The 13,413-nt window shown below is 53.4% G+C and overlaps 1 protein-coding gene and 1 non-coding gene across 3 annotated transcripts in view; both read left to right on the top strand.

Moving 5' to 3' along the window:
• Piezo1 (piezo type mechanosensitive ion channel component 1) overlaps nt 1-13,413 on the top strand; it is a 73,433-nt gene that overhangs the window by 32,507 nt on the left and 27,513 nt on the right. For both annotated transcript variants that reach the window (XM_029480475.1, XM_021171157.2), the window contains exon 2: nt 8,951-9,046. In XM_029480475.1, coding sequence (XP_029336335.1) covers nt 8,951-9,046 — 96 coding nt within the window. The remainder of the gene's footprint in view (nt 1-8,950; nt 9,047-13,413) is intronic.
• On the top strand, nt 1,885-1,987 carry LOC115031885. Its single transcript, XR_003837519.1, has one exon. It is a non-coding gene; the product is annotated as a U6 spliceosomal RNA (small nuclear RNA).

Raw genomic sequence — 13,413 nt, 5'->3', positions numbered from 1 at the left:
GCCTGCCTCTGCCTCCCAAGTGCTGGGATTAACGGCGTGCGCCACCACGCCCGGCTTAGCTATGGTTTTTAATTGCTGCCACCCACAAAGCACCATGACCATAAAGCAAGCTGGGAAGAAAAGGGTTTATTCAGCTTTCACTGGAGGAGCTTGGGACAGGAATTCAAGCAGTACAGGAACCTGGAGGCAGGAGCTGATGCAGAGGTCATGGAGGGTGCTGCTTACTGGCTTGCTCACCATGGCTTGCTCAGCCTGCTTTTTTATAGAACCCAGGACCACCAGCCCAGGGATGGCCCCACTCACAATGGGATGGGCCCTCCTCCATCAATCACTGATTGAGAAAATCCCCTGCAACTGTATCTCATGGAGATATTTCTTCAGCTGAGGCTCCTTCTGCTCTTATGACTCTTGTATCAAGTTGACACACCAAACAAGCCATTTCAGAGAGGCATTCGTAAGATGACTCTGGGCCCCCTCATACAGAGATCATGTGGACCCTCAGAGCCTTCCTGTCTCTTTACAAAGATCAGATATATGGGCAGGCTCTTGGTTATGTTTGTTTATTTTCAATAAAAGTTCTTATTGGGCTGAAGACGTGGCTCAGTGGTTAAGAGCACTGACTGCTCTTCTGAAGGTCCTGAGTTCAAATCCCAGCAACCACATGGTGGCTCACAACCACCCATAATGAGTTCTGATACCCTCTTCTGGTGCGTCTGAAGTTAGCTGCAGTGTACTTATGTATAATAATAAATAAATCTTTGGGCCGGAGCAAGCAAGCAGGGATTGAGTGAATAAAGTTGCCTGGAGTGAGCAGAGGTCCTTAAAAAGAAAATCAGGGGCTGGTGAGATGGCTCAGTGGGTAAGAGCACCCGACTGCTCTTCCAAAGGCCCGGAGTTCAAATCCCAGCAACCACATGGTGGCTCACAACCATCCATAACGAGACACTCTTCTGGAGTGTCTGAAGACAGCTTCAGTGTACTTACATATAATAAATAAATAAATAAATCTTTAAAAAAAAAAAAGAAAAGAAAAAAAAGAAAATCAATTCCCAACAACCACATGAAGGCTCACAACCATCTGTACAGCTACAGTGTGCTCATGTATATAAAATAAATAAATCTTTAAAAAATTTATCTATTTAATTGCATTGATATTTTGCCTGGATATATGTCTATGTGAGGATTTTGGGTCCCCTGGAACTGGAAGGACAGAAAGTAATAAGCTGCCATGTGGTTGCTGGGAATTGAACTCTGGTCCTCTGGAAGTGCAACCAGTGTTCTAACCACTGAGCCACCTCTTCAGCCCCATGTCTCTATCTTTTGTTCAGAAGTATGTGTCACCTCTCAGGTGCTGTATCTAGTGTGCCTGCAGGAGCTCCACAGATGGGGACAGTGGGACTCCTGAGGTACAGCTGAGCAATCTGAGATAGACGGGGCTTGTCTGTGATTGCCAATCAGTCAGGAGGAATCTGGATGCCTTGCAGGATCAGTGTTGCAGGGCATGTCTCCGCATCTATGGGGTCCCTGGTGCTGTACTCCCGATGGACTCATACTGCTGGACACAAAGACTCTCGCTGGCTGACATTGTTACTTTGGTTGCCAGGCTACTCACCTCTTGCAGGTCCACAGCTGTGTTCCTCCAGGACACTGGTCCGGTGACAGTGAGATGCTTGTTTTCTGAATGCTGTCCCCTGCAAAGGCTGGAGGAAAACCAGTCACGAAGGAGATAGGCCGCAGGAGAGACAGAGGCCAGGGTACTGACCCAGCCAAGGGTGAGCCACAGACAGGGCATTGGCTTGTAGAAGAGCAGCAGGAAGCCCACCAGGCTAGGTGGTCCCATGGTACAGTAAAGATCTTAAATGGAAGGCGAGAAATCAGGCCCGTGTGCTCGCTTCGGCAGCATATATACTAAAAGTGGAATGATAGAAGATTAGCATGGCCTCTGCGCAAGGATAACACGCAAATTCGTGAAACATTCCATATTTTAAAAAAAAGAAAAAAGAAATCAGGCCCCCACCTGTCCTGGAACTGTGGGCACCACTGTCCCTTGACTGACAATGGGAGGAAATGCAAGAGCAGCCCCTGCCTGGGGATGCAGCCGGGGTTACAGGCATGAAGCCAGGGGTGGAGGGGACATTTCCCTATTCCTCCCCCACCCCCATATCCCACCCTGCTGGTTAGGGACATAAAGATGGTTGGGCTAGCTGGCCAGGCCTCCTTAAGGCATCTTCTGGGGTTGGCGGACTCTGTGACACTCACGTGGAACAGCTCTAAACTTCCCTGCTTCCGAGACCCTCTGCGGGTGTAGGGCAAGGTGGATGAAAGTCACTTACTGTCCTAGACACACCCAAAGCCCTCCCTGCCCCCCCCCAACACACTTTTACTCAGCCTCCCTGTCCCCCAGGTTGGACACATAGTACCAGGCCCCCTATCTTTTTTTTTTTTTTTGACACCAGTCCTTTGGTGCTTTTTACAGAGGAGGAAAAAGGAAGGGCAAGTTTTCAGTTGGGTCCTCCAGGCCTGCTCTCCATATCTCTTCTGGGATCTCCTCTTAGCCCCTTGTTCTGAACGCCTGCCTCTCTGCTGTGCCCAGCGTGTACCGTCTCCTCACCTCCACACTTAAGGACCCCACCAAGCCCTCACCCTATGCTACAGGCTACAGTGATCAGAGCCCTCTCGCATGGCTGGAATGGGTTTAGACGCAGTCCCATTCATCCCAAAGCTACACCCTGGGCTCCTGGGCTGCTGTGGCTCCTCACCTCACATTGCGGTGGTCATGGCTCATATGTGGTTCCCTCCAAATCCAGGTTCTCTGTGTGGCTTCTGTGGGTTTGAATTGAAAGTCTTGATCTCTCTGAGTCAAGAAGGATCCTTTGCCTGTTCCAATTCCTTCTTACAAGTGCACATAAATCGACTCACCTCAGGGCACTTACCACACCCACTAGTGACTAGGCAGTCTGTGGCGCATTGTGCAGACAGGGGCCCAGTTCACAGACCCTCACACTCATAGATCTTTTTCTTCTTCTTCTTCTTCTTCTTCTTCTTCTTCTTCTTCTTCTTCTTCTTCTTCTTCTTCTTCTTCTTCTTCTTTTCCTTTTCCTTTTCCTTTTCCTTTTCCTTTTCCTTTTCCTTTTCCTTTTCCTTTTCCTTTTCCTTTTCTTTTATCTTGTTTTTTCGAGACAGAGTTTCTCTGTGTAGCCCTGGCTGTCCTGTAACTCACTCTTGACCAGGCTGGCCTTGAACTCAGAAATTCGCCTGCCTCTTCCTCCCAAGTGCCGGGACTAAAGGTGTGTGCCACCACACCGGGCACATTCACAGATTCTTATGATCTATCAGCCGCTCAGCTCCAATGGTGGTCAGTGCTAGCCATTCATGTGTCCAGGATCCTGGTCAGATGGACTCTGGAGCGTAGAGCTTGCTTCCTCTGACCCCTGTCTCTGATCCCTGGAAAACCAAGTTTTCGGGGACACTTGTGAGACTGATACCTACCCCAGGATTGTGACAGACATTGGCCTGCATGTGGCATTGTCCAGGCCTGTGTGCAAGGCCATGGGGTGGGACAGAGGCCGCCCTTCCCAGAAGTAGTCCTCTGAGGGTGTATTGGCTTCTCCTGGGCCCCGAACACACCTTGCTGAGCCTCTCCCAGCCTGGCAGCTATGGCCTCTCTGGACAGCGTACTCCTCTGTGGGACCCAGGATCTCAGCGGAGTCTCTGCTCCACCACTGGACATGGCTGCTGCATAGCTGGGACCATAGAAGGACTCCAGGCTCGGCTCTGTCTTGTAGCTCTTTGCCAGTCTAGACACCACTTCCTCCAGGGCTGAGACTGTGGCTGCCCCAGGGTCCCAAGCAGGCCCTGCCCTGCCCTGCCCTGCCCTGCCCTGCCCTGCCCTGCCCTGCCCTGCCCTGCCCTGCCCTGCCCTAGAGATGGGTTGCAGTCCTTTGGGCTAGCCTGATCTCTCTGCTCACCGAGGTCTTTCTTTTGGCCTAGAGAGACTCTCCTCCCTTCTCAGAGGGAGGTAGCCTAGAGACTAGGAGGGCAGGCCTTCCAAGCCTGTTTCCTCTCTTGTGCAGACAGGAGTGACAATGGTGGGGTGGGGGATTATATGAGACCCTCAACCTATGTCTATGCTGGGCCGAGGTGGTAGGGTGAGGTGCATGTGCTCCTCATCCGGTCTTCCCTCACGGAGACCATGCTGTTCCTGCACTGGAAGCTTGCTTGTCTCCGCTTGGGCCGGTCGGCCTGCTGTGTTGATGCAGACTAGTGTGAACCTTCACTGTGTTCTCTCCCTGTTGTCACAGCCCATCCCTCCAAAGGATCCAGTCATCTCCAGCACACACTGTCTCTCTGCACCTTTCCGTCTGTCTGTCCAGCACTGGCTGTGGTAGGGGAAGCTCCCCGCAGATCTGCCGCGTGCTTCAGACTCATTTCCAGAGCCATTTACAAACGAGTCTGGCATTTGCCTTGGGAGGTCGCTGTAAGGCTTCTTTGACCAGTGACATATGGGAGCAGCTGGCTCAAAGAGCCTCCAGGGAGTGGTGGATCCTGCAGGCCTGGTGGATTCTCGTCTTCTACCCAGACAGACCCTGGGCCAGGCTGGGGCATCTTGAGTAGGTGAGGTCTCCCTCACAGTCCTATCTGCAGGCTCGTCTTCATGCTCATGGTGGGAGGAGGGGTAGTGACAAACCTTCTGTGTGGGGTACTCTAAAATGTGTGTGGTCTTATTACCCTTACCCCTCCCTCCCTGACCCGGTTCCCATGACGACGAGCAAACGTTGCTCGGTTCTGGGTCACTCAGAGTCCGGGGGAGCCACCCTGTGGACTTCATTAGCCCTCAGCTATGGCTTGAGGACCCCAGAGTGGATGTTAGCAAGGGTCTTCAGCTTTGTGTTATAGGGTGAGGGTCTATAAAGGGTTAAGCATGTGCTGGCCTGCAAGGGGCCCTTCCTGCCTCTGGCTGTCCCTATTGTTGCTGGCTCAGGAAAGGCCTGTTTCCTGTGAAATCACAGGCTTTGCCCAGCAGCTCCACCAGAGCAGGCTGAGGCTCTGCCCTCTTTGAGGAATGTCTTTGTCCCCCATGACCCCTCTCCTGCAGTTAGGTGGCAGCTAAACTTCAAGGACAAAGGCAAGGAAGGCTGTCCCCTCCCGGCTGCTTGTGATAAATTATACCTCACCTCTGTCCCCCGCACTGCTAAAGTCATGGTTGTGACAGTCACATCAATGTGTTTCAACCAATACGTCACACCACCGGGACCAGGGAGCACCTGGGAACCCTGCATCCCGACGCAGCCCGGCTGTGTTGCCTCTTAGTGTTTCTTTCCCTCTCTTCCCAGAAGCAAGAGCTGTACGGCTGACCCGGGCGGGGCTCACTCTCCTGGCTCGCTCTTCTTGCTCTTGAGGGGTGATAATCTGGGAGGAATGATGACTGAGAACGAGACCCTGGAGTGTCAGGTTGTGCCTCTGAGCCTGTTTCCTTGGGTAGAGTGTTCGTCTCTGGACATAAACTTTATTTCTCTGTACAGTGTTGGGACGGCTCTACACGGAGGGCAGGCAGGAAGGAAAAGAGGCAGGGGAAAGGGCAGAGCTCAGGGCCTGTGCATCTCCCAAGCTGACCTGTGTTGCTGAGGCAGGGCAGGGCATTCCCCTCGCCCAGTCCCTGGTGCCTCACCTTGCATTTCATCTACCTTTGGCACATACAGCTATGTAGGGTTCTCCTGGCCCTACCTGGGATTAGGAGTAGCCAGGCCTCAAGCTCAGTAGCCCATCTCACATTTCCTTGTTGCCAGGAAGCCAGGCATGGAAGTCCCTACCCCTTGCCATCTTGGGTCTCTGGTTTCTGGAGCCCATCACAGATTTTGGATACCACTCATATATTTATTCCGGTAAAACATCTATCCACGAAGTTTGTCATCTTAATCTATTTTTGATAGTGCGGTGGCATTAGGCACATCCTCATATGTCACTAATGGCCACCCCAGGACCATCTCACTTTCCCGACTGAAACTTGATAACAGTTAAACTTTAGCCTCGGGACTGGAGAGATGGCTCAGTGGTTAAGAGCACTGACGGCTCTTCCACAGGTCCTGAGTTCAATTCCCAGCAACCACATGGTGGCTCACAACCATCTGTAATGGGATCTGATGCCCTCTTCTGATGTGTCTGAAGACATCGACGGTATACTCATATACATAAAATAAATAAATAATTCTTTAAAATAATAGTAAATTAACTTTAGCCTCCCCCGCCCCCAACACACACAGAACATCGGGGTCTGAATTTTAAGCTTGCCAAGCAGGCTGCAGGGTAAAGCATCTGACCCTGCTGCCCAGGGCCTGTGGCGGCCGCCCTTCATGGGCTGTGCTTGTGGAGGCCAGAACTCAAAGTCAGGAGTCTTCTCCAATTGTGTTCCACCTTATTTTAGAGTTCATCAGTTGGGTTGCTTGACCAGCAGACTCTGGGAATCGCCCTGTCGCTGTTTCCACAGGATGCTACCTACCACACACAGCGTTTCATACCTGCACCAATCACTGTACATAATCTAAGTGTGCGTATGTGTGCGTGTCACAGCATGCTTGTAGGAGTCAAAGGGCAAGCTTAGGTGTTGGCCCTCATCTTCTACCTTGTTTGGCACAGGGTTTCTCTGTTAATCCCTGCTGCTTTTGCCAACCACCTGGCCTGACCACTTCTAGCCAGTCTCTCCTCTCTCCCTCCCATCTCCTGGTAGAGGTGCGCTGGGATTACAACTGGCTTTTGCACAATTCTGGGAATCCAAACTCAGGTCACCAGGCTTCTGTGGCAAGCCACCAAGACACGTCCTTAGCCTGGCTTTCCATCTTTTCACGTGGGTTCTGGTGATCTCAATCTAGGTCCACGTGTTCATGCAGCACATGCTCTTGGCTCCCAACACGGGCTTTTGATCACTGCCCCTCACGTGCTTGGACAGGTTCAGTGCTGGCCGTTCCCGGTATGTGAGATCGAACCAATGTCCTCAGAGGCAGGACCTGTCACATCAGGGATGTTAGATAGGAGAAAGCTCTCAGGGGCCTGTGGATGAATGGATTGGTGGGTAGTCAGCTGGGTAGACAGGTGGGCAGGATTGACAAGCCAGTGGACAGCTGGGTAGACATCTACCTGACCGGAAGCAGCGAGTGTGAGGGAGGGTGCAGCCTCTGTGAGACTAGGCTGGACGCGACCCTGGTTGGGCTGAGAAATGGAGCCCTGGGAAGCAGAGGGATTTCAGAAAGCTTTGCCTCCACAAATGCACTTCCCTCCTGCCTCTTGGGCCAGAGAAGATCGATTTAAAAAAAAAAAGTATCATTGTTGAAAACTTCAGATTTGATTTAGGAGAGCTGAGCCTTGCATGGTAGCCAATGTATGTCAGGAAGAAGACAGCACCCTGACTTCAGAGAGGCCCTTGGGAGCCAAGAGAAGTGCAGCCCTGGTCAACACCCTGCCCGCCCCACTACCACCACCCTCTCCACCCCTGCTGCCAGGCTCCTTGAAGCAGCAGTTGCCCTTGGAAGTTGGGCTACATCTCATGTGCACTGTGATCCTGGAAGAAGACTGTGTCAGGCAGGGGCTGTGAAGAGCGTACAAGCTGAATTCAGATGGAGTCACCCACCCAAAGTGGACAGTGTCACCTGAAGAGGTGACCTGCTTCAGCTTAGGTTCTTTGTTTGTTTATTTTGTTTTTGTTTTGGGCACTGGAAATATCATTTATAGCTCAATTTTAATTTTTTTTAATGTACTGTGCACTTTGGGTCCCTGCCACTTCCTTCCAGGGGAGCCTGTTTCTGTGGCCAATCTTGGTCCCCAAGTTCAGGTCTGCCCTGGCTGTCCAGGTCTGCCCTGGCTGTCCAGGTCTGTTGTTGCGCTCACGGTTCTCATAGTTAGGAGGATGTGCGGAGGATACCCACTCTCAGGAGAGTACCCTCAGAGGGACAGTGAGGTAGGATTGATGCTCCTAGCCACAGAAAGTCCACTCTTGAGGTTGCTTTGTCCAGGAGGGAATTGGGGTTCCTAATGTACCCTAGCTCCTAGCTCATGGCCTGTTAACCTTACCTGTCTGGGACAGTCAGTTTCTGAAAATAGCAATTGCCCGAGGTGAGGACAGCAAGATATGGCTTGTAGTGAGTGATACTGTGTGTGGCCGGGCTCTCTCACACAGCATGTAGATCCTCTTTGGCCTGGCTCCTTTTGTATCCCATAGCACAGGTAGAAGTAGGTGGGACTGAGCACTGCATAGGGTCCCAGAACCTTGTCTCCTGGAAGGCCTTGTGTTTCTGGGAAGAAGTTTGCTCATTTGGTTAGGTGGCCAGCGTGTCACCTGCCTATGCTTCAGGTCGTTTGACCTCCCTAGCAGAATTCACCAGGACGGTATAGGGCAGCAGGGTGTCAGGGAAGTTCCCAGAGGGAAGCTGTGCTGTGCACTGGCACAAGTAGGGAGCACGCACAGGCAGGGTGGTGCGAAGCCAGGTTCAGAACCGCGCCGTCCCATCAGTGACTCAGGAGGGGGTCCAGAGCTTGGTCCCGTGACTTCCCACCCAGTAGTGTGTGGAACCATTTCTTAGTTGAGCTGATTGCCGATCAATAAGCGAAACTTCAAACCGGAGGAAAAGCAAGATGCGGAGGAGTGGGCTCCAGAGCCCTGCGTGGGTGGGGTTATGCCGAGTGGTCAGAACCTTGTGTGCATCCACGTATGCCGAGTGGTCAGAACCTTGTATGCATCCACGTATGAGTACATGGGCTGCTTTGGGCAGGTCTTTGGGGTATCATGGGACCTGGGCATCGGGTGACAGGAACATGGGTATTCTGTCTGTGGTGCACAAGCCTCATGTACGCATGCTTACAGGTGTGAGAGAGGGGCACTGGGGGGTACTGTCCCCCAGCCCCTCAGGTGAGGGCTGCCCCTATTGTTGGTGTACTAACCATCTGTCTCTCTCTTCTCTAGCCTCCCTGTTACGCTTCAATGCTCTCTCGCTGGTCTATTTGCTGTTTCTACTGCTGCTGCCCTGGCTTCCAGGCCCCTCAAGACACAGCATACCAGGTAAGGGGCAGGATCAGGGGGTGGCGATGGAGCCCAGCTCCTTGGGGGGACTCTGACCACAGCTGGGTATCTGGATAGGTACTCTACAGTCACACAGCCTCGGCTCCCAGTTTTAGCAGCCTGGGTCAGTCCTCTGGGGTCTAAGGGTTCCTTCAGTGCAGACCTGTAGCTGGTTCAGTTTCTTTCTTCCTGCCGGTTGCTTGTCACAGGAGGCTCTATTGTCCCTGAAGGTGACAGGGGAAGGGTTGTATGTGGATCCCCATCGGTCACTAAGTGTCCCTCAGAAGGCAGAGGGAATCGGCAGGTCCTAGTTGTTCTGTGCAGGTAGAAGGTTTAGGGACCTGCGCCGTGGTCCGTTCTTTCTTCTAGGTAAGTTACCTGGACTGACGATGTTGTTCAGCCAGGGGCTCTGGCCAGCTTGTCTCTATCACCCTGTAAGCCAGGCCCTACCTTGGACCACCTTGCTATGTAAAGAATTGGCCACAGTAGGCCTCATCAGGCTCTGAGCTGGGCAGGCGTATGCTTCCCTGTTTCTTGCCTTCTAAACAGTAATGCCTTGCAGGCCAGCGTTGTGTCCTTACGTGGGAGTGGACAGTGGTACCATAGCGAAATAGGGAAAGGCTGCTGCTGTGCCTTAAGTCTCCACGTAGGATGACATGGGAAGGGTGGGACCACTGTGTCCTCATGTTCCCGGCAGCTGTGGCAGTGGCCTCAGAGGGGCAGGACATCCTGAAACCCTTCATCCTAGGGCTCTGGTCACCTATGCTGAAGGTGCCTAGCGTCTGTTTTGTGGTGTTCAGTACGTACTCAGTGACCCATCCCCAAGTGTACCGCATTCCTAAAGTAGAGAAGGCTCGCTGTTGTCTTCTGCATTTGTGGGGTTTAGATCTGCGTGGCAGCAACCTGGGGAATGTTAGCATTGAAGTGAGAGACCCTACCCCAGGAGACACTGCAAGTATCACAGACAGTGTCTGAGGGTCAGCAAAGGTCAGAACTGGATCTGATGTGACGGCCTGGGGCCCGGGAAGGCACTTACAGCCTTGGCACTGCCCTCAGAGTGCTGGATTCAGCATGTGTGGGCCCCAGTAAGAGTAGACTTCCTGTAACAAGTCACCCTGCCGAGAGCCACACCCACTGGTTTATGGGGCTGCAGTCAGGTTATGAGTGCAGTTGTGCCTCTTCAGAGGGCTTCAGGGATCAGCTTCCTGGCTCCTCTTCTTTTGGGGGCATCTTTGGGTCATGGCACCTTCTACCTCAAAGCCCCGATGGCAGACTGAATCCTCTCCGAGTCCCGTGGCTCTGTAGCTTCCTGGAGCACATCACAGCTGCTAATGCTCTGTGATGACAGCCACTGGTGCTTCAGGACAGACTCCCCTTGTTGTCAGCTGTGACATCAGACCCACCGCTCTGCCTTGGTCTCTTTGCCGTGTGAGTCACATGTGTATGGGGGCAGAGATTGGGCAGGGCTGCCTTTGGGTTCGCCATTCTGCCAACCATAGCATGGTGGTTGCCCAGCCTGGTGTTTTTTGGAACTGAAAGGTCTTAGAGGATGGGTAGGGTCTGGGGATGCAGGGACAGATATTTAAGGAGTTCAGCCTGAACAGTGTGCTGGTAGCCACTGGGCCCCGAGCCGGCCACTGGGCCCCTCTGAGACACACAGCCTAGGCACTGAGTCCTTTCTTGTGTGGTGAGAAGGTCTGGCTTCCATACTCTGCTCACCACAGAGTCCAGGTCCTCCGTCCCCAGGACCTCTTTGGAAACAACTTGTCTCAAGACTGTTTCGTGCCCTGTGAACAGCTGGAAATACTCCTGATCAACCGTGGGAGGCACAGAGACTCGCAGCCAGGCAGGACGTATCCTGAGGGGGACTTGGAGAGCAGGGTGGGACGTCTTTCCCTCTCGACCCTCCAACTCTCTATCTGCCCAGCCTCAGAGGCCCTTCGGGGACATGAAGCTGCCTGGTTTTTCCGGGTGTGAGAGGAAAATGTGAGGTCCGACGGTGCAGAGTGGAGCGCCCTGTGTGCGTTTATGATTTGTGCAGCTGCTGCCCTGGCACTGGCTGCTGGAAGGTCTGACTCTGCTGGGCCCTGTTCCCCACGTAGGCGGCTGCCTGATTCTCAGAGGCTGGGCCTAAGCTGGGCTGCACAGGAAGGAGATGTAGACCAGCTTAGGGCTGGGTGTCCCAGGTAGGACAAGGCACAGGGCAGGACAGAGTTGGGATGTATCAGACCTCAGGGTGTGTGAATCTGCTCCCAACGGCCTGCTTGTACTTTAGAGCTAGGAAACTGACTCCCTGCCCTAGCAGAGTTTATCTCCTAGGCTGCCCCTCTTCTTTGACCCCCCTCCCATTCACTATTCTCCCCCAGGGGGCCTGCTCCAGTCTTAGCCTCTCCAGTCCATTAGTACCCTCCCGCCTCTCTGTGGGACTTAGCTGTTAGGTACTATATGACTGGGAGAGGGATAGTGGGGTGATGAACCGTTAGTTGATTGATAGGCAACCCTGGGGTCCTAGACCTGTGAGTGGACTACCTTGCCCTTTGAGAACACCTTTGAACACACCCTGGGATGCTGGGTCACAGCTGGCTTCTTGTTCTCTGGGTTTACCCATGCTTTGCTCCAGAGTAGACGGGAGAAGCCTTCCCCAGCTTCTTCTCCTTGCCGGGTGAGCCTCAGCTCAGACTCTTGGGGCAATTCCCCATGCTATCCCTCTGTGTGTGGAGTCAGATAAACAAAAGACATTCCTTCCCTCCCTAGAACCCGAGGCAGCACACCCTGGCCCAGCTCACATTGCCAGGACAGTATTTGCCAACAGCTCATAAGATTTTGTTGCAGGATACCTGTTTAGGGGCGGTGGAGTGCTCAAGAGTCCAGCCTGCGTGAGGCCCAGGGAGGGCTGTGGTCGTTGGGATGGGGCATGAAGGTGGGAAGGAGGGAATACGGGAAGCAGAGGAAAGAAGTCAGAAGCACCTCTGAGCCTGTGGAGTCCCAGCAGGGTCAAGGCCACAGGTCAGGTGACAGGTCTGCTACTCTCTCTGCTGTTAGAATGCCCCCGCCTCCACCCCTAGCTCACTCCCCATTTTTTTCTACGGAGCACCTGTAATAGTGCAGCCTTTTACCAGTGGCTATTCGTTGCTGTGCTAAACCCCTTGCTCGTCTGAATGGTATAGGCGTATGGCCTGTCCTAGTGTGGCATGACAGTTCCTTCTTTGATGTTGTGATCCTTTTATCAAGCCAATGGGTCAGGGCCCAGACAGTGGTAGGAGAGAAAGGTGGCCAGGGACAAAGGTGGCTGCCATTCCAGGGCCTTGGGGTAAGCCTGGCTAAGCCCAATGCATTCTCTTCCCCATGACAGAGGAGTGGCTGAAGCAGTCAGGCCGGTAGAGGAGGTAGAGGAGGCCCTGCCTGGGAAGGAGCCAGGTGTGGTGTGGTAGGAAACCCAGGGCTTTGAAGATTTGGGGCCCATGGAGGCACCGGGGTCTGTGCAGGGCTGAGGGTAAAGCCTGGGTGCTAACAGCGAGTCTGGGGAGTGGCTGGGCCTGGGAGCTCATCTGTCTCATGGAACCTAGATCTACTCTCAGGTCAGACGGGGAGGCTTTCTGCTACCTCCCAGCTTGTGGCAAGGATCAAGCAAGGATCGACTCTTAGGTGCAAGTGGAGACTCCCAAAACTCAGCAGGAAGCCCTGCCCAGCTGGGTGGTGGGGGTGGTGAAGGTGGTGGAGGTGGTGGTGATGGTGGTGATGGTGGAGGTGGTAGTGGTGATGGTAGAGGTGATGGTGGTAGAGGTGGTGGTGGTGGAGGTGATGGTGGTGGAGGTGATGGTGGTGGTGGTGGTAGTGGTGGTAGTGGTGGTGATGGTGGTGGTGGTGGAGGTGATGGTGGTGGTGGTGGTGGTGGTAGTGGAGGTGATGGTGGTGGTGGAGGTGTGCTCTTTCCAGAGTTGTCCACCTTGCCATCCTGAGGAATCAGGGTTATTCTGGAGGTCAGGGTTTACTCTGTAGAGCCTGTCATCCCTGAACCAGCTCTTTCTCTCCTGGTGCTCCCTGCTGTGCTAGGCTCCGAATGTAGTTAGACTATGATGTCCTCTCGGCTCTTCAGCGCCCCAGAGACCTGCTGCCCTCTGACTTCCACGGGGCCTTCTCACAGGCTGTTCCACCACAGAGATGGTCTACCACCCTCCACCACATGCCTTCTGCTCTCACTCAGATCCGTCCTGATGTGCCCTCTTTGTGGCTATAGTTGTGGCTCTCAGTGGTGACTGTTTCCAAGGAGGACCGTGTTCTATAGAACAGGTCTCCACCGTGCACTGTTCATTGACAATCAGCATTGAGCTCCTATCTCTGCTTGTGCACCTGCCTCTCAATGCCAC

Source organism: Mus caroli, chromosome 8 (assembly GCF_900094665.2).
Source record: "Mus caroli chromosome 8, CAROLI_EIJ_v1.1, whole genome shotgun sequence".
In the NCBI taxonomy this organism is placed as follows: domain Eukaryota; kingdom Metazoa; phylum Chordata; class Mammalia; order Rodentia; family Muridae; genus Mus; species Mus caroli.
This window is presented reverse-complemented; position numbering and strand designations above follow the sequence as displayed.